The following is an 18193-nucleotide window of genomic DNA, read 5'->3' as shown; positions in this document are numbered from 1 at the left end:
TTTCTTTTGGTTTTTTCCAGTGGCAGAGATTTGTCAACCAAACCGAACTATAAATGGGGTGGGGGGTGGGGAAAAAAAGTCCATAAATAATTTACCTGTAAAGATAAAAGAATTTCTGAAACAATCCACCCTTTAGCAGGAGAAATTGGGGATCACTTTGAGTGTTAATGTAAAATACATTAGTCTTTAGCAGCAGGAGTCCCAGACCTATTGGTGCCAAGGAGGTAACAAATAGTCTCTATCTGAGGAGGGGGAAATGGGAGCCCAGCAGGAGCTTTCTTCCCTGTTGTGTTATTTATAGAGAGCCCTATTTGTTAACATGTTTCTGTGATCACTGGGAGAGGGAGAGCTTAATGATTTAAAGGATTTCAAAAACAATTGTTTAATGATACAATGATTTATGCACATTCACAAATTCTAGATATATAGCAATTTAGATTTTCAAACTGCTGTCGCCAAGTGACAGGATGTATCGCTGAAACTTAACTGGAAAAAACAAGTGCTAGTACTTGGTATTGTGAAATAAAAAATTAGTAAGGCTGGAAAATGCCATGTTAAGAAAGAAATCAGCAGCCTACCACTGGATTTCTAGTAAACCAATTTTCTGGGGCCTTCAAGTGAGTTTCTTTCTGGATTTTTTTTTTAAATGGAGAACCATAAATTAAATCCCAAATTACCTGTGACTAATTTGAATAACATGGGAGATGAGTCCTCCACTAGACTGCTTATATTTTCACCAAAAACCAATCTCCCATTTCCTACCTGACAAAGCATACAAGAGTCTTGTTTGAAGGTTAAAGTGTTTTCATATTAGTTATTTCTAAATTATAGATTCATTTCATAGTGATAGATTGGCAATATTCTTATTGAAAGAATATTGCTTATTGAAAGTTTTGAAAAATCCCATGTTTAAGATTTGATTTTAATCTAACTCCTAAAAGTTTTATTTGAGATAAAGTAAAGGATTCAAACTTCTGTTAACTTTAACCCAAAACAAGTTTTATCATTTCCATCTTTTCTAGTTGTTTTGGGGGGCAATATTTCAAGACAAAATATACCTCACCTCAGGCCACTTTCTTTAAGTTTTCAACCTTATATAACCTTCGACTTTCAGAAAGTTAGTCATTGCATTAATTTGTTAAAGAAAAAAATTCAAACCGAAACAAAACTCTTCGCATCCAGATAAAACAAGTCAGTTCTAAAACATGCTTTTTCACAACAGAAACTCTAAAGCTTCAGTGGTAAATATGTGCCAACATGAAGTAAAACTCAAGAGAGAAGTTGTTGGGTCTGAAAGCAATCCTTTTGAACAGAATACCAACAAAACATTTCTCCTTTGAGGGGAAGACATATTTAATACAATGCTTTAGGTTTGAAGGATGAAGAAATTCACTTACTTCTCCTTAAATGTAGGTTCAACTCAAATGATTTTATTGGAACTTTTAAAACATTGAGGTTGAACAAAGATGGGAACTGGATGAAAGAATCAGGCATGAACGGTGGGTTACCCTCTTTCTTGCCAAACTGTTCTGCTGGCAGTGTCAGTGACTGCTTTAGTTCTCTGATAAGTCTGATTCTCTCAAAGTCTCTTGGGGCGTGTTCTCTCCCTTCTGGCTGAGAAAGGATCTTCTTTTGTAGCCTCTTGACTGGGTGGTACTTTTAGGATTGACAAGTGTAGAGATACAGAAGCTTCTTCTCCTCCTCTTCCCAGGTAAACTGGCAGCAGGAGCAGTGGTAAAGCCCTCACCATTTTCCTCACTTGATGTGGAGGGCAGCATGCAAGGATCCTGGCTGGAGGACACAGGCTCGAAGCCTCTGCTGTCAAGAGTGCCTACTGTTCTCCTCTTGGTTCTCTGTGAAGCGCAGGAGGCAGGAGGCGGTGGAAGTGAAACCCACACGAGCCCTCCCTCGCTTTCCAAACTTTTCTGCAGCCTCAAGCTGCGTCTTACTTTGGTTTCGCTCTTGGTTCTCTGAAGGCTTTGCTCAATGGAATGAGATAAATCTTCACACAGTTGGGAATTTTCTAAACTAATTTCTACCAAGCTGCTCATGCTGTAGGAAGGTTGGAGGTTGCTAGTTCTTTCCAAATGTAAACCCAGCCCATCAGAACCACCCACGGAGTGGCCTCTGTATTTTCTTTCTCTGTCACTCACACGACTGCAATTTGCTGTGGAGTTTCGTCCCAAATCCTCATCTTGACTTTTACTTACATTTCTCTGGTCAGTTAAGACATCTTCTGAACAATCACATTCTTTTTGTGAATCGGGTATGAGATGCTCAGTCTGTAGTTTGTCTTCTGGAATGACTGAGAAGCCACTCTGTTTTTCACATTTGATGCTCATATCTTCTGAGATTTTAAAGATTTGAAAGAGGTTTTCTACATTTTGACCAGCAGCAGAAAGTTCTTGGGACTGCAGGGGAAAATTGGGTTTTGGATTATCCGATACAATGGGTGTTACAGTCGCCAAAGTACAAGAAATATGGCTGTTTTCACACTCAGTCCCGGTTTTTAGTTCGTTTTCACTTTCCAACGTATTTGCTTTTGGGATATTTTCATTTTCATCCATTTCTGTAAAATTTATATTTGCATCTTGCTCAAAAGTAGCATTACTAAAAGATGAGGAACTTTTCATGTCAGAGCTGCAGGATTCATATACATCGTCTTTATTAAAGCCTTGAATCACCTGCCAATCTTTTGGGTCCTGAGACAAAAGATTTTCTCTCTTCAGAAGCATCACTTCTTCAAATTTACCATTTGAGTTGAAATCATCTAAGGGTAAGTAAATAAGGTTAAATTGAATTAAAAAGCAACAATGGAAATAAACTTTCACAAATCAAAACAGGTGTCAAATTGTATCAGTCTGCGTTTCAAGCTTTCAAAAAGTCAATAGACCTACAAATACAACCCTGTGCTTGCCCCCCTCCCCTGCCATCTGTCAGCAGTCTGTCTTGCTCGGTTCTTCCTCAACATACAAGTTAAGAAAATATGTACTTAATGCATGAATTAATAAAGCATACAACCTGAGACCAGGGAAATGAGAACCGTACCTGAAATGGCTTCCTCTATTCTAATGTGCTTCCCATACTACAAGGTCAGTTAGCGTAAGGCAGACACATTTTCCATTTCCCGAAAAATGAATTACTGAAAACGGGCAACATTGTGCTTTGGAAACTTTTCTATCCATGTTCCCTCTTGAAATAGAAAAGAGAAAATCTGGAATTCTGGGGGCATTTGAGGACTTCGTTAAAAGGGTACTTCTGAAGACACTCAGGTCTTATGCCCTGTGTTAAAAAATTAACATGAACTACACCATACTCTCAAATACAGCCCTGTTGGTTTCTTCTCTAGAAATCTCCCCCATTCCATGTCCATCTCTGACTATAATTCGCCCTCCAAGAAGACATGTTATCTGGAGCCTGTCGTGTGTTTCTGGCACCTGGTGTTACATCACAGGTGAAGAACACATCATCAAGGTTTTTAGGTCACATAATACAGCCTAAGTGAATCCAGGCTTCATGAGCTCTCAATCTCAGTACCATGAGAAGTCATCTCTCTGGTTATTGCAGATAATAAAGTTTTTAATTGGTCAGTCAAATGTGTATGAAAAATATTTCAAACAAAATTGAAACTGAAAGATAAAAACATAAGCTGAGCCCCAAACCTACAAAACAACCTGTCAGTTTGAAAAGGTATTTATACATCCCTGATTTGGGTACTTACAATCAAATGTCACGGAAAGCCAGAGATAAGATAGGACAGAAGGTCCTTGGTGCCAACCAACCCATGTCAACTGGGCTCTTTAAACAACTTTAAAACACTGATATTTGTCTATTTTTCATGAGATTAACATACTAGAAAAGGAAGGTAGGGGAGCAGGCTGGAGGGAAGCAGAGACAGAGGGATGGAGAGATGGCTTTAGACCCATGGAGCAGATGAAACCTACAGATTAAAAAAAGCTTCAGGTATTTTTGAAAAGAAATTCTCTAACAGGATGCATGATGGAAGATATGCACTAACAGTCACTGTTCAAATGCCTTTAGAAAAACCCCTATGAGGAACTGGGGATATAATGAAAATAGGTCTTAGTTTCCAGTCTCATGGGAACAAAAACTTGCAGGGGAAGATGGTGGACAGATCACTATAAACCAGGTAGTAAAGGTATAATGTGAACAAAGAGTTTTCCTGGGAACGCAGCCAGCCTGGCTAAGTCCTAAAGGCTAAGCAGCACTGTGCTCAGTTGCTAAGTTGTGTCTGACTCTTTGTGGCCCAGTGGACTGTAGCCTGCCAGGCTCCTCTGTCCATGGAATTATCCAGGCAAGAATACTGGAGTGGGTTGCCATTTCCTCCTTTAGGGGATCTTTCAGACCCAGGGATTGAACCCTTATCTCCTGTGTCTCTATCCCATTGTCCCCTGCTTTAGGAGGCGGATTCTTTACCCCTAGTGCTACCTGGGAAGCACACACCAAGAGTCCATAATGACATGTACCATATTCACCCCTGAATCTACGATAGATCCTTTATAGCATGTTGCAAATGGAAAGGAGGCTATAAATATTTGATGATTGACAAAGGAAGCTATTTTAAAACTGGTTCCATACAAAATTCACGCACCAAATGAACTCATTTTCAATTTTCAGGATGATTTAGTCGATTTAAACTCAAGCATTAACCAACCAGATGTAACTCCAATCCAATTTTTATCTAATCAGGGTATCAACAGACTTAATCTTCCTTTTCAACAAAATTTTCCAAGTAATCAAGTTCGATTTATAAATGCTACTTCCAGAAGATGTTGAGCAGTGTCAATTTCCGGGCAAGTTTTTTTTTTGTTTTAATTTTTATTTTTAATTTATAGAAGATACACCTATTACTGAGCCATCACCTTGTTGACTTTCAGCAATGGAATACACCACCAATCAGAATTCATTTTGCTTTACCAAAATGCTTTAAAAAGCAAAGACAGGGTAATAGGAAATTCTTTCCCCTAAAATTATATGCAATATACTGTGTCTGAGTTTCTCGGGAGGGGGTGTCCAGCAGATTCTGAAAAGGATCTTGCTTGCTTGCTAAGTCACTTCAGTCGTGTCCGACTCTGTGTGACCCCATAGACAGAAGCCCACCGGGCTCCCCCATCCCTTGGATTCTCCAGGCAAGAACATTGGAGTGGGTTGCCATCTCCTTCTCCAATGCAGGAAAGTGAAAAGTGAAAGTGAAGTCGCTCAGTCGTGTCCGACCCTCAGCGACCCCATGGACAGAAGCCTTCCAGGCTTCTCTGTCCATGGGATTTTCCAGGCAAGAGTACTGGAGTGGGGTGCCATTGCCTTCTCCACTGAAAAGGATCTAGGTGATCTGAAAGTTAAAGAACTACTGCTTTAAAAAACAAAACAAAACATGCTTTTTTGGCCCCACCTTGTAGCATGTGGGATCTTAGTTCCCGACCAAGGATCAAACTCACGCCCCCTGCATTGGAAGCTTGGAGTCTTAGTCATTGAACTGCCAGGGAAGTTGCCCACTGCTTCTTAAAATTCTTGTGGGAATAGGAGGGAAAGTTGCTATTTTAAATTTATGTATTCTTGACACAATGAAGAGAAAAGGGGAAAAAAAGAGTGAAATGGCAACAAAGAGGGAGAAGAGATACAATGGTGACAAAGAACACGATACCTGAGTACATCCTCCCAACAAGGCTCCCAACCAATGGCGTCTCAGAGACCTCCGGCAGCTCAGGGATAGGGCTCAGGAGTGGCTTCTTAGAGGCAATGTCTCTTTCTCCATATAAAGACTTCTGGACACCTTTTCTCTTTCCCTTTCCTTTCTTCTTTCTGCAACTTTTTAAAACCTGCGGAAATGTATTAGAACACTGTCACTGAGAAAGATGGAGCACCATGTACCCTTCTGACCCTCAAATTAAATTTTTACAGAAAAACTTAAGATGGGTTATTCCATTTAAAACTTGAGAAACTTGAGTCAGAGTGAAGGGGCTAGGTATTTTACAGGTGTCAACTAAAATTAAAAGCTGAACTCAATTTATGAATTGTAGAGTCACGGTCTGTATTTCCACAAAGCATGTGCTGAAATAAGTTCTGGATAAGTGAAAAACAGGTGAGGCACTGTACAAGAAGACAAGAGGAATTGTTACTAGGATGTGGTTAGGATAACTCAGGATTAACCCAGAACGAGTTCTCTGTTGGAAACTATGGGAAACTGCTTTCTGTTCTGAGATGGGGATGAAGAAACAACAGGTGTGTACATAAAATTTGAAGATAATGCAAAGCTGCTTCAAACAAGAGATGATCTAATCAAGATTAAAATGACTAGGTCAAAATAAGATGGAATTCCATAAGCATAAGCAGAAGATGAGGGGAAAAGTTTTGGTAATAACTGATGAAAAACATGTGGGTTTCTATAAACATTAAAACTGCTTTAATACTATCTGGAATGCAGTGTTCAATTCTGACTGCCTATCAGTAACTGAGCACTAATGCTCTATTGTTTAAAAAAGTTTCCTATGGATGTTCCAGCAATGCCACTTCTAGGTGGAGAAGACTTGAGGGGAACTCAAATACTGTACTGAAATAATACAGCATTATTAGATAGGTTGTTATGAGCAAAAAGAATGAACTATATTCAGTGTGATAATACTGGAAAGAACCAGATTTTAGGTCAACATAAGGAACACATTGCTAAAAGTTAGAGCTTCTGGAAAATGGCATCCATTCAAATATTCATGGAGAAACTGCTTTGTGCAGGTAATAATTTGCTAGGTATGAGATGTAAAAACAAGTCTTTAGGGAACTCTTGGTTTAATGGCAAGTAACTGTAATACATACAGACCAGGAAAGACTCTACGTGGATTGAGAAGACGGAGACCTGGCCTACAGGAGGTTTTCAAGACAGGGTCCACAGGAAATGGAATGTCTAAGCCAAATTTTAAACAAGTGAGAATTGTTTCGGTCGATGATGGGAGTGCAAAGAAGGGCTTTTCAAGCGAATGCACAGGGAACAGATCTAAGAGAGGCAGCAGAGAGAAGAGGAGGAGCTGTTCGTGGTCCACTGACCCACAAAGAAGTGGCACGAGAGGCCAACAAAGCCAGCATGGTCCTTCAATGCAAGGAAGGTTCACCACATGGTGATTTAGAGAGTGGAAACATCTGAGTCTGCATTTAAGAGAGAGTATTTGGGTGACAGCATTGAAATGAATGGTGTGGAAGAGGGGAAGACATTAAAGAGTACAGAAATGGCACAGAACTTTAAGTTCCTTGAGATTTCTATAGATATCCTGCAAAAACAAAACAAGAAAAAAACATTCCATGAAAAAATAATTTTAGAACTGTAAAAGATAAATGGTCCTCTTAGTGATTTATGGCATACACTGAACACTAAATTCTCTGAGAAGTACTCGGTATAAATAACCTCTATATACATTAGAAAAATGCTGGGTTAAATATTTTTCCACGAAACTTTTTTTTTTTCAGGGAACATCTGTTGATTTCCAAGGAACAGTTGGGAAAATAATAGTTTGGTCAGTGGAAATGGAAACCAAGAGAAAAATCTTTACTTGGGCTCCATAGCTAAGTTGCAAGAGAGAAATATTTGGCTTTGTGACAGTTGTCTTCAGTTCAAATCCTGACTCTGACACTTCACTCACTGCTTTGTAATCTTAGAAAAGTTACCTCACCTCTCTGTACCTTAGTCTTCTCATCTGCAAAATGGGAACCACAAAAGCACATATACCACAGAAAGCTGTGGTGAGCATTATATCAATATATGTGAAATGGTTTAAGTATGGCTTGAATCATAGGAAAGACTATGTGTTAGTTATTCTTTATCTTCTTACTACTTTGAATACTGATAGGGGAGGAAGTATTTTCAACATTAAACTATGCTCTTAGTGTTACTGTGTGACCTTGGCCCTACTACGCTGGTTAGTATACTATGATCAATGTCATCAGGACAGTGTCTGATCATGACTCAAGCAAACCCCCTTTTAACAGGATTCTGGAAATCTTTGTTTATATAAACTGTCTCCAGCATCTGCAACAGTGCCTGGAACTTAGTGGCTTCTCAAGAAACATAATTGGACTAATGAATGAATGAGAAAGGAAAAATACAGTTAAACACAAAATTTGCCAAACATGAGGAAAGACTAGTATTGTTTCTTCAGTCATGGACCAGAAGGACACTACCCAAAAAGAAAAAAGATGAACTAACACAACACTGTAAAACAACTATACTCCAATAAAAATTAATTAAAAAAAAGAATGAAAGCCTGTGGTCTGTCATGAAAACATATCTAGCAATGCTTATCTTACCCACAAGAAGGTTTTGTCTACAAAGGTTAAAATTTTATCAACACCTGAATTTACTCCAATACAAAAAGCCTTCTTTAGACTGTAATAAACAAGGGATGTGAGTGCATGCGTACTCAGTTGTGTCCAACTCTTTGCGACCCTATGGACGGTAGCCTGCCAGGCTCCTCTGTCCATGGGATTTGCCAGGCAATAATACTGGAGTAGGCTGCCATTTCCTACTACAGAGGATCTTCCTGACCCAGGGATCAAACCCGCATCTCCTATATGTCTTGCATTGGCAAGCAGATTATTAACCACTGAGCCACCTGGGAAGCTAAGCAATTGGAATCCTCAGGAAGCCATGTGATCTAGAAATGATGAGAATGGTTTAGAAGTTGGAGACAAAGGACAAAGGAAGATATTATGCTTAAGGGGATTCTATTTACTCCCCAATCACCATTATTTCTTCTCACACTGGGAACGAGGTCATGCAACAGAAGTGCTTACTTTTTGTATTATTTGCACAATTAAATTGTTTTTAGAGTAACTTCAAAATTATTTAAAAATAATTCAGGTACAGAGCAACACATCAAACTGAACAGGAAAGCTTCCAGTGAAAAGCAAACATTTTTCTGTCCCTGCCATTTACTTATTTATTGGCTCATTTTTAGTTCCTGTAGCTGGCTCCATCTCTCTAAATAAGGGGCTCAGATTGCTGCATTTTTAACATTTAATAACATAAAGTTTCAAACACTCAAAAAGAAGAGAGAATAGGACCTTGAACCCCATGTTCCCAACAGCTAACTCCTCTAATTACTAACATAGAAATCATGATTCATTTATAACCCGCTTTGCTCTGATTATTTTAAAGCAAATCCCAGACATGACATCATCTCATCTGAAACTCCTACAATATCTCTAAGAGATAAGGGCTTCTCCCGCCCCCCTCCACACAAACAACAAAAAAAGAAACATTCTATTACCTGGCATTGTATTCTATTGCTCATTTTTTTTCCTTTTGTACAATGAAATTTTATTTTTCCAAGCTTTGAGTTGTAACAGACGTATAACATTATGTAGGTTTAAGGAATACACATAAGTATATATATTGTGAAATGATTACCTTTTTCTAAAATGACAAATATTAGTCAGCAATAAATAGGACTATTGATATACACAGATCTGGACAAATCTCCGGAGAACGATGCTGAGTGAAAAAGCCAGTCCCAAAAGGTTACCTAAAGTGTGATTCCATGAACATAATGACAAAATGAAAGGAATGGAGGATAGACTGGTCCTTAACCCTCCAGTACTGGCTGCTGGGGGGTTTAGGTGGGGGAGGCAGTGGCAAGAGGATAGAGCTAAAAGCGAGAATATATCTCTGCATCAATGGAAACATCCTGCATCTTGACTGTATTTTGTTATCTTACTACTGTGATACTGTACAACCGTTTTGCAAAATGTCACCATGGAGGGAGTAGGGCAAAGGGTAGCTGGGATCTTTCTAGTTTTTCTGGTAGCAGCATGCATCTTGAAAATGATCTCAAAATAAAAACTTAGGTGCAAAAAAACCCAGAGATAGCAGTTTTCCCTAATATTTCTTCCGAGTTCCACTTTCTCCAAGTGGCCCTTAATTGTCTTTTTCAGTTCAGTTCAGTTCAGTCACTCAGTCGTGTCCGACTCTCCGCGACCCCATGAATCATAGCACGCCAGGCCTTCCTGTCCATCACAACTCCCGGAGTACACTCAAACTCATGTCCACAGAGTCGGTGATGCCATCCAGCCATCTCATTCTCTGTCGTCCCCTTCTCCTCCCGCCCCCAACCTTTCCCAGCATCAGAGTCTTTTCCAGTGAGTCAACTCGTCACATGAGGTGGCCAAAGTATTGCAGTTTCAGCTTTAGCATCAGTCCCTCCAATGAACATCCAGGATTGATCTCCTTTAGAATGGACTGGTTGGATCTCCTTGCAGTATAAGGGACTCTCAAGAGTCTTCTCCAACACCACAGTTCAAAAGCATCGATTCTTCGGCGATCAGCCTTCTTCACAGTCCAACTCTCACATCCATACATGACCACGGGAAAAACCATTGCCTTGACTAGACGGACCTTGGTTGGCAAAGTAATGTCTCTGCTTTTTAATATACTATCAAGGTTGGTCATAACTTTCCTTCCAAGGAGCAAGCGTCTTTTAATTTCCTGGCTGCAATCAGCATCTGCAGTGATTTTACAACTGTTCAAATCAGGTTTGAACAAGGTCTCCACACATGTCATTGGGTTGAGATTTCCTTTGCTCTATGGCTTATATCCCTGTCATTTATGTGGTGAATATCCTTGAGGCATATTATCCTGTAGTGGCCACCAAGCTCTAGATTTGGGTGACTGAACTAAAGTATGTCTTTATATTCGTCTATCTCCTGATACTTCCTATCAACTAGATATTAGATCTGGGCTTAATTAGATACAGCTTTGATCTTTTCAGGAAAAAGCATCTCATGGAAGGTTGTAAATGCCCTCATTGCACAGTAGGCCCACATTCTTTCCCTGTGTGGCACTACAAATGATCAGCGGTCTCAGGTGCCCATGACCTCTGGCTCCCCCATTAGCCTCTTCCTAACATTCAACAGCTTTGTGAACAAATCTTTTTGATTAGTGGCAACTATCCCTAAGAGCTTTCCCTTATAAACTATTTGTTTACCTGAAACATAGCTCAAATTTTATCTTCTGGCTTTCCAAAATGAAAAAACCCGAAAATAAGAATTGATATCCTAGACAGCTTCTAAGGTGACCTTTAACTTTTGGGGCTAGTTTTTCATTATGAGGAAATAAAGTGTTTTTTCCTGTTTGATGTTGCTGTTTCAAAACATTGCAATCAATATCTCTGATGGTCACACTGTCCTACCTTTGGTCAGCAGAGGACCCTTTGAAATGATTGTGTGTTTTTTAACATGGCCCCAGAAGTTTCTCAGGCATCCTTGCATGCACAATGCTCCAAATCTGGGTTCATTTTCTGCATTTGCTGCTGTAAATCTGAAAGTGGTCATTTCACTAAGGTAATATTGATCCCTTTCATTTGAGATGGTAGACATGGCAATCTAGGTACAAAGGAGGCTCAGTGCTTCTACAATTTATCAACAGAAAGAGCTAGAGAATTGTTTTAAATGGTAAAAGCATGTGTTCACGATATTTTAAATTCAAATTTAGTCTAACAAGGTTTTGAATTTGATTTTAAAGTTTATCTTATTTCCAGTGAAGAGTCTGGATTTCTATTGTTGTTCAGTCACTCAGTCGGGTCTGACCCTGTGTCCCCATGAACTGCAGCACGCCAGGCCTCCCTGTCCTTCACCGTCTCCTTGAGTCTGCTCAGACTCATGTCCATTGAGTCAGTGATGCCATCCAACCATCTCATCCTCCGTCGTCCCCTTTTCCTCCTGCCTTCAATCTTTTCCAGCATCAGGGTCTCTTCCAATGAGTCAGCTTTTGGCATCAGGTGGTCAAAGTATTGGAGTTTCAGCATCAGTCCTTCCAATGAATATTCAGGACTGATTTCCTTTAGGATTGTCTGGTTTCATCTCTTTGCAGTCCAAGGGACTCTCAAGAGTCTTCTCCAACATCACAGTTCAAAAGCATCAATCCTTCGGCGCTCAGCCTTCTTTATGGTCCAACTATCATATCCATACATGAATACTAGAAAAAACATAGCTTTGACTAGACGGACCTTTATTGGCAAAGTAATGTCTCTGCTTTTTAATATGCTGTCTAGGTTTGTCATAGCTTTTCTTCCAAGGAGAAAGTATCTTAATTTCCTGGCTGCAGTAACCATCTGCAGTGATTTTGGAGCCCAAGAAAATAGTCTGTCGCTGTTTCTATAGTTTCCCCATCTATTTGCTCTGGATTCTTAATGACAGTTAAAAAAAAAAGACAGCATACACAAATCCCTTCTTATTTGCTTCATTGTAAATTCAGAGGGCAGACACACTGAAATCATAATCACAGGAAACTAGTCGATCTGATCACATGGACCACAGCCGAATGTGGTCCACTGGAGAAGGGAACGGCAAACCACTTCAGTATACTTGCCTTGAGAACCCCATGAACAGTATCAAAGGGCAAAATGATAGCATACTGAATGAGGAATTCCTCAGGTCGGTAGGTGCCCAGTAGGCTGCTGGAGATCAGTGGAGAAATAACTCTAGAAGGAATGAAGGGATGGAGCCAAAGCAAAACCAACACCCAGTTGTGGATGTGACTGGTGATAGAAGCAAGGTCCGATGCTGTAAAGAGCCATATTGCATAGGAACCTGGAATGTTAGGTCCATGAATCAAGGCAAATTGGAAGTGGTCAAACAGGAGATGGCAAGAGTGAACGTCGACATTCTAGGAATCAGTGAATTAAAATGGACTGGAATGGGTGAATTTAACTCAGATGACCATTATATTTACTACTGTGGGCAGGAATCCCTTAGAAGAAATGGAGTAGCCATCATGGTCAACAAAAGAGTCTGAAATGCAGTACTTGGATGCAATCTTAAAAACAACAGATTGATTTCTGTTCGTTTCCAAGGCAAACCGTTCAATATGACAGTAATCCAGGCCTATGCCCCAACCAGTAATGCTGAAGAAGCCAAAGTTGAACAGTTCTATGAAGGCCTACAAGACCTTTTAGAACTAACACCCAAAAAAGATGTCCTTTTCATTATAGGGGACTGGAATGCAAAAGTAGGAAGCCAAGAAACACCTGGAATGACAGGCAAATTTGGCCTTGGAGCACGGAATGAAGCAGGGCAAAGGCTAATTAGAGTTTTGCCAAGAGAATGCACTGGTCATAGCAAACACCCTTTTCCAACAACACAAGAGAAGACTCTACACATGGACATCACCAGATAGTCAACACAGAAATCAGACTGATTATATTCTTTGCAGTCAAAGATGGAGAAGCGGTATACAGTTAGCAAAAACAAGACCAGGAGCTGACTGTGGCTCAGATCATGAACTCCTTATTGCCAAATTCAGACTTAAATTGAAGAAAGTGGGGAAAACCACTAGACCATTCAGATATGACCTAAATCAAATCCCTTATGATTATACGGTAGAAGTGAGAAACAGATTTAAGGGACTAGATCTGATAGATAGAGTGCCTGATGAACTGTGGACGGAGGTTCGTGACATTGTACAGGAGACAGGGACCAAGACCATCCCCATGGAAAAGAAATGCAAAAAAGCAAAATGGCTATCTGAGGAGGCCTTACAAATAGCTGTGAAAAGAAGAGAACCGAAAAGCAAAGGAGAAAAGGAAAGATATAAGCATCTGAATGCAGAGTTCCAAAGAATAGCAAGGAGAGATAAGAAAGCCTTCCTCAACGATCAGTGCAAAGAAATAGAGGAAAACAACAGAATAGGAAAGACTAGAGATCTCTTCAAGAAAATTAAAGATTCCAAGGGAACATTTCATGCAAAGATGGGCTTGATAAAGGACAGGAATGGTATGGACCTAACAGAAGCAGAAGATATTAAGAAGAGGTGGCAAGAATACACAGAAGAACTGTACAATAAAGATCTTCATGACCAAGATAATCATGATAACGTGATCACTGACCTAGAGCCAGACATCTTGGAATGTGAGGTCAAGTGGGCCTTAGAAAGCATCACTATGAACAAAGCTAGTGGAGGTGATGGAATTCCAGTTGAGCTATTTCAAATCCTGAAAGATGATGCTGTGAAAGTGCTGCACTCAATATGCCAGCAAATTTGGAAAACTCAGCAGTGGTGGCCACAGGACTGGAAAAGGTCAGTCTTCATTCCAATCCCAAAGAAAGGGAATGCCAAAGAATGCTCAAACTACCGCACAATTGCACGCTAGTAAAGTCATACTCAAAATTCTCCAAGCCAGGCTTCAGCAATATGTGAACCGTGAACTTCCAGATGTTCAAGCAGGTTTTAGAAAAGGCAGAGGCACCAGAGATCCAATTGCCAACATCCGCTGGATCATGGAGAAAGCAAGAGAGTTCCAGAAAAACATCTATTTCTGCTTCACTGACTATGCCAAAGCCTTTGACTGTGTGGATCACAATAAACTGTGGAACATTCTAAAAGAGATGGGAATACCAGACCACCTGACCTGCCTCTTGAGAAACCTGTATGCAGGTCAGGAAGCAACAGTCAGAACTGGACATGGAACAACAGACTGCTTCCAAATAGGAAAAGGAGTACGTCAAGGTTGTATATTGTCACCTTGCTTATTTAACTTATATGCAGAGTACATCATGAGGAACGCTGGGCTGGAAGAAGCACAAGCTGGAATCAAGATTGCTGGGAGAAATATCGATAACCTCAGATAGGCAGATGACACCACCCTTATGGCAGAAAGTGAAGAGGAACTAAAAAGCCTCTTGATGAAAGTGAAAGAGGAGAGTGAAAAGGTTGGCTTGAAGCTCAACATTCAGAAAACAAAGATCATGGCATCTGGTCCCATCACTTCATGGGAAATAGATGGGAAAACAGTGGAAACAGTGTCAGACTTTTTTTGGGCTCCAAAATCTCTGCAGATGCTGATTTCAGCCATGAAATTAAAAGACGCTTACTCCTTGGAAGGAAAGTTATGACCAACCTAGATAGCATATTAAAAAGCAGAGACATTACTTTGCCAATCAAGGTCCGTGTAGTCAAGGCAATGGTTTTTCCCGTGGTCATCATGTATGGATGTGAGAGTTGGACTGTGAAGAAAGCTGATCGCCCAAGAATTGATGCTTTTGAACTGTGGTGCTGGAGAAGACTCTTGAGAGTCCCTTGGACTGCAAGGAGATCCAACCAGTCCATTCTAAAGGAGATCAATCCTGGGTGTTCATTGGAAGGACTGATGCTAAAGCTGAAACTGCAATACTTTGGCCACCTCATGTGACGAGTTGACTCACTGGAAAAGACTCTGATGCTGGGAAGGATTGGGGGCAGGTGGAGAAGGGGACGACAGAGAATGAGATGGCTGGATGGTTCACTGACTCTGTGGACATGAGTTTGAGTGAAGTCCGGGAGTTGGTGATGGACAGGGAGGCCTGGTGTGCTGTGATTCATGGGGTCGCGGAGAGTTGGACATGACTGAGCGACTGAACTGAACTTCTTAGATAAAAGGCAATATATTGATTTGTCATATTAGCTGCCATAACAAAATACTGCAGACTGGGTGGCTTGTTGTTGTTTAGTCACTAAGTTGTGTCTGACTCTTTGCGACCCCATGGAATGTATCCTGCCAGGCTCCCATAACTCCTGCATTGGCAGGTGGATTCTTTACCACTGAGACATCCAAGAAGGTAAAAAATGCACTTTTCCTTACACCCTGCTGTTGGTTGAAATCACACTTATAAAAGTTCCCTTTCTATTGTTTTTAAAAATTTTATTTTTGGCTGTGCTGGGTCTTTGTTGCTGCACGTGGGCTTTCTCTAGTTGCAGTGAGTAGAGGCTACTCTCTGGTTGCAATGAGTGGGCTTCTAACTGTGGTGGCTTCTCCTGTTACGGAGCATGGGTCTTGAGTCCCTGAGCTTCAGTAGTTGTGGTGCATGGGCTTTGTTGAACCCAGACATGTGGAATCTTCCTGGATCAGGGATGAAACCTGTGTTCCCTGCTTGACGGGTGAATTTTTAACCACTGGACCACTAGAGAATTCCAGAGTTTGGTTTCTATTTGCTCCAAAACTCCTACATACAGACTTTTCTTTGGGATGGTACAGAATGACCTTTTTTCTTATCTGGCACAACTTTGATTTGCTCAATCACAGGCCTTTTTCTTCTTCCTTTCAGAGACACCCCCCCGCCAACCGCACCCCCAGAGCACTCTTCTTTTGTTCAAATTTGGGCTGACTGCTCTTCCAGGCTGACTGAACAGCGATGATCAGAGATTTCTGTTTTCTGGCATTATTATTAGACCCACTGAGTCCTGAATTCTCAAAGTACTTCCTCATTTTGCTAGCGTATCTCCTCCAGTAACACTAAAAAACTAAACTTCCAGAGTCTAAACGGATGAGTTTAGTTATGGAAATGTTGGTTTTTGAAGTGTTGGTAGGGTAGTTTAAGGAAAGATGCCTAGTAGGGAGCTGAACTTGTATTTATAGACAGGAAACATATGAGCGTTGTCAACTGTGTTGCCCATGAAACCACCCAGGAAATAAGCTGTTTCAAAGGTCAGAGAGTAAAATAGAACTCTGGGGTAACATAAACATTTAGGAATGGGTGGAAGGACACAAACCTTTATTAGAGACCATACAGGAGAGATCTCAGTTTTGTCAAATGCTGCGGGGCCAGCCAGTAGGAACAATATCTCAAAAGATGCACTGGATTTTAGTCACTAGGTTACAACTTAGTAACCTAAATACTGGAAAAATAATGGAAAAATTATTAACATAATAACATCTGACACAGTGACTCTGCAGTAGCCCGTGAGGCTCTCCAGCAGCAATGTCAGGTGGGAGAGGGGACAATGGTGGCATTAACTCAGGAAGGAAGCAGAACGAAAGGAATGAAGACCCGAGGTGACAGACAAGAGTGTTGAAAACAGCTTACACGGCTTAGGATGAATGAGGAAACATAGGAAATGAAACCATAGGAATTCTGAAAGCCTAAAAGTAAATATAACACTAGAGAAGGTATGAGTAAGATGGCTTGAGAACACTGGATGGAGAGGAGGCTGGGGTGGAGAGGGGGACATACAAAGGTCTTGGGTACCAACAGGCTGTGGAGGTGACAGGGGAGGGTCCAGTCACTGCCGTGGGGAGCACCAGGACCTGGGTTAAAGTGCCAGAGCCGCCTTCCACAAAGAGACAGTGATGTCATGAGCCGGCACAGGCCTCCAGGAGTGGAGGAAGACAGAGCTAGTTCCTGAATTCTGCCCTCAATATGGAAGGTCATCCATCAACCCACTGGCAGCAGCCAAGTCAAACAAGTGACAGATGGCACACTCATGCCTGAGAAACTCCCTCAGAGGATTCCCATAAGAGGGTGAAGTGAGACTAGAACAGATTCAAAGGTAAGAATCAATTCCACATTCGAGTTGGTGATTCCCAGCACTGGGTGTACACAACCCAACCCAATGAAGACAATGCAAAAATGGCTTTTGGGTAATGCACAATTGAGTATATAATCTCTTACGGCCCCTTCTGTTCTATGATAACTTGATTTTTAATACTCTTGGTCCCATGTCAATTACAAAAAAATGTATTTTCGTGTTTTCCTAACCATACCACAAACAAATGTACTATGTCTACTCTTCATTACATCTTTAAATACACACTCACCTGATTCTTTTGAGGAAGGACTCTTTCTGCACGCTTGCTTTCTTGAGACTTCCTCCTATTAGTTTTCTTTTCTTTACAAGGCTGAGCTTCTGCATTGGGTAAGTTGCAAACACTCTCTTCTGAAAAACTGATCAACTTCTAGAAAGAAAATTGAAAGCAGGGCTACCGTAAAACACAGGCAGTTACATTTTCATTTCACGTGTCTTTTCCCTCCCCTGTGGGTTCTACCATTTTACATCCCATTTCTGCATAAGTTAATACAGCAGTATTAATAGTATTAACATGCAGAAGTTAATACAACACGGTAAATCAACTAGAGTTCAATAAAATTTAAACAAATAAAAAAGAATCATTGTCTCAGACACCTACTGAACACCTATAATTTAGTATTAGTACCTAACTACTGATGGGTTATGAGGGGGAAAACTCATGAACTGTTAGATTATCTAAGTTTGACTTCTGTGTTTATCATCCAACAATATGAGCAAAAAATAGTCTCAGCATGCTCTATGGTTATGCACTATGGTGCTGTAGAGAAAAATCCAAGTTCAGCTAATTTAATAAAATCACAGAAGACATGCATTCAGTGGGAGTTATGCTCACATCAAAAACAGTGGAACATAGTT

At 40.6% G+C, this 18193-nt stretch overlaps 1 protein-coding gene across 1 annotated transcript in view; it reads right to left on the bottom strand.

Moving 5' to 3' along the window:
- Positions 1-1437: 1437 nt before the first annotated feature.
- CDCA2 (cell division cycle associated 2) overlaps positions 1438-18193 on the bottom strand; it is a 45032-nt gene continuing 28276 nt past the window's right edge. Inside the window, exons 13-15 of the mRNA XM_055427246.2 lie at positions 17568-17705; positions 5663-5837; positions 1438-2770 (exon numbers count right to left, since the gene is read on the bottom strand). Coding sequence (XP_055283221.2) covers positions 1554-2770; positions 5663-5837; positions 17568-17705 — 1530 coding nt within the window. The 3' untranslated portion in view covers positions 1438-1553. The remainder of the gene's footprint in view (positions 2771-5662; positions 5838-17567; positions 17706-18193) is intronic.

This window comes from Moschus berezovskii, chromosome 7 (assembly GCF_049115385.1).
Source record: "Moschus berezovskii isolate FMDL1 chromosome 7, NW_MosBer_1.0, whole genome shotgun sequence".
NCBI lineage: Eukaryota > Metazoa > Chordata > Mammalia > Artiodactyla > Moschidae > Moschus > Moschus berezovskii.
This window is presented reverse-complemented; position numbering and strand designations above follow the sequence as displayed.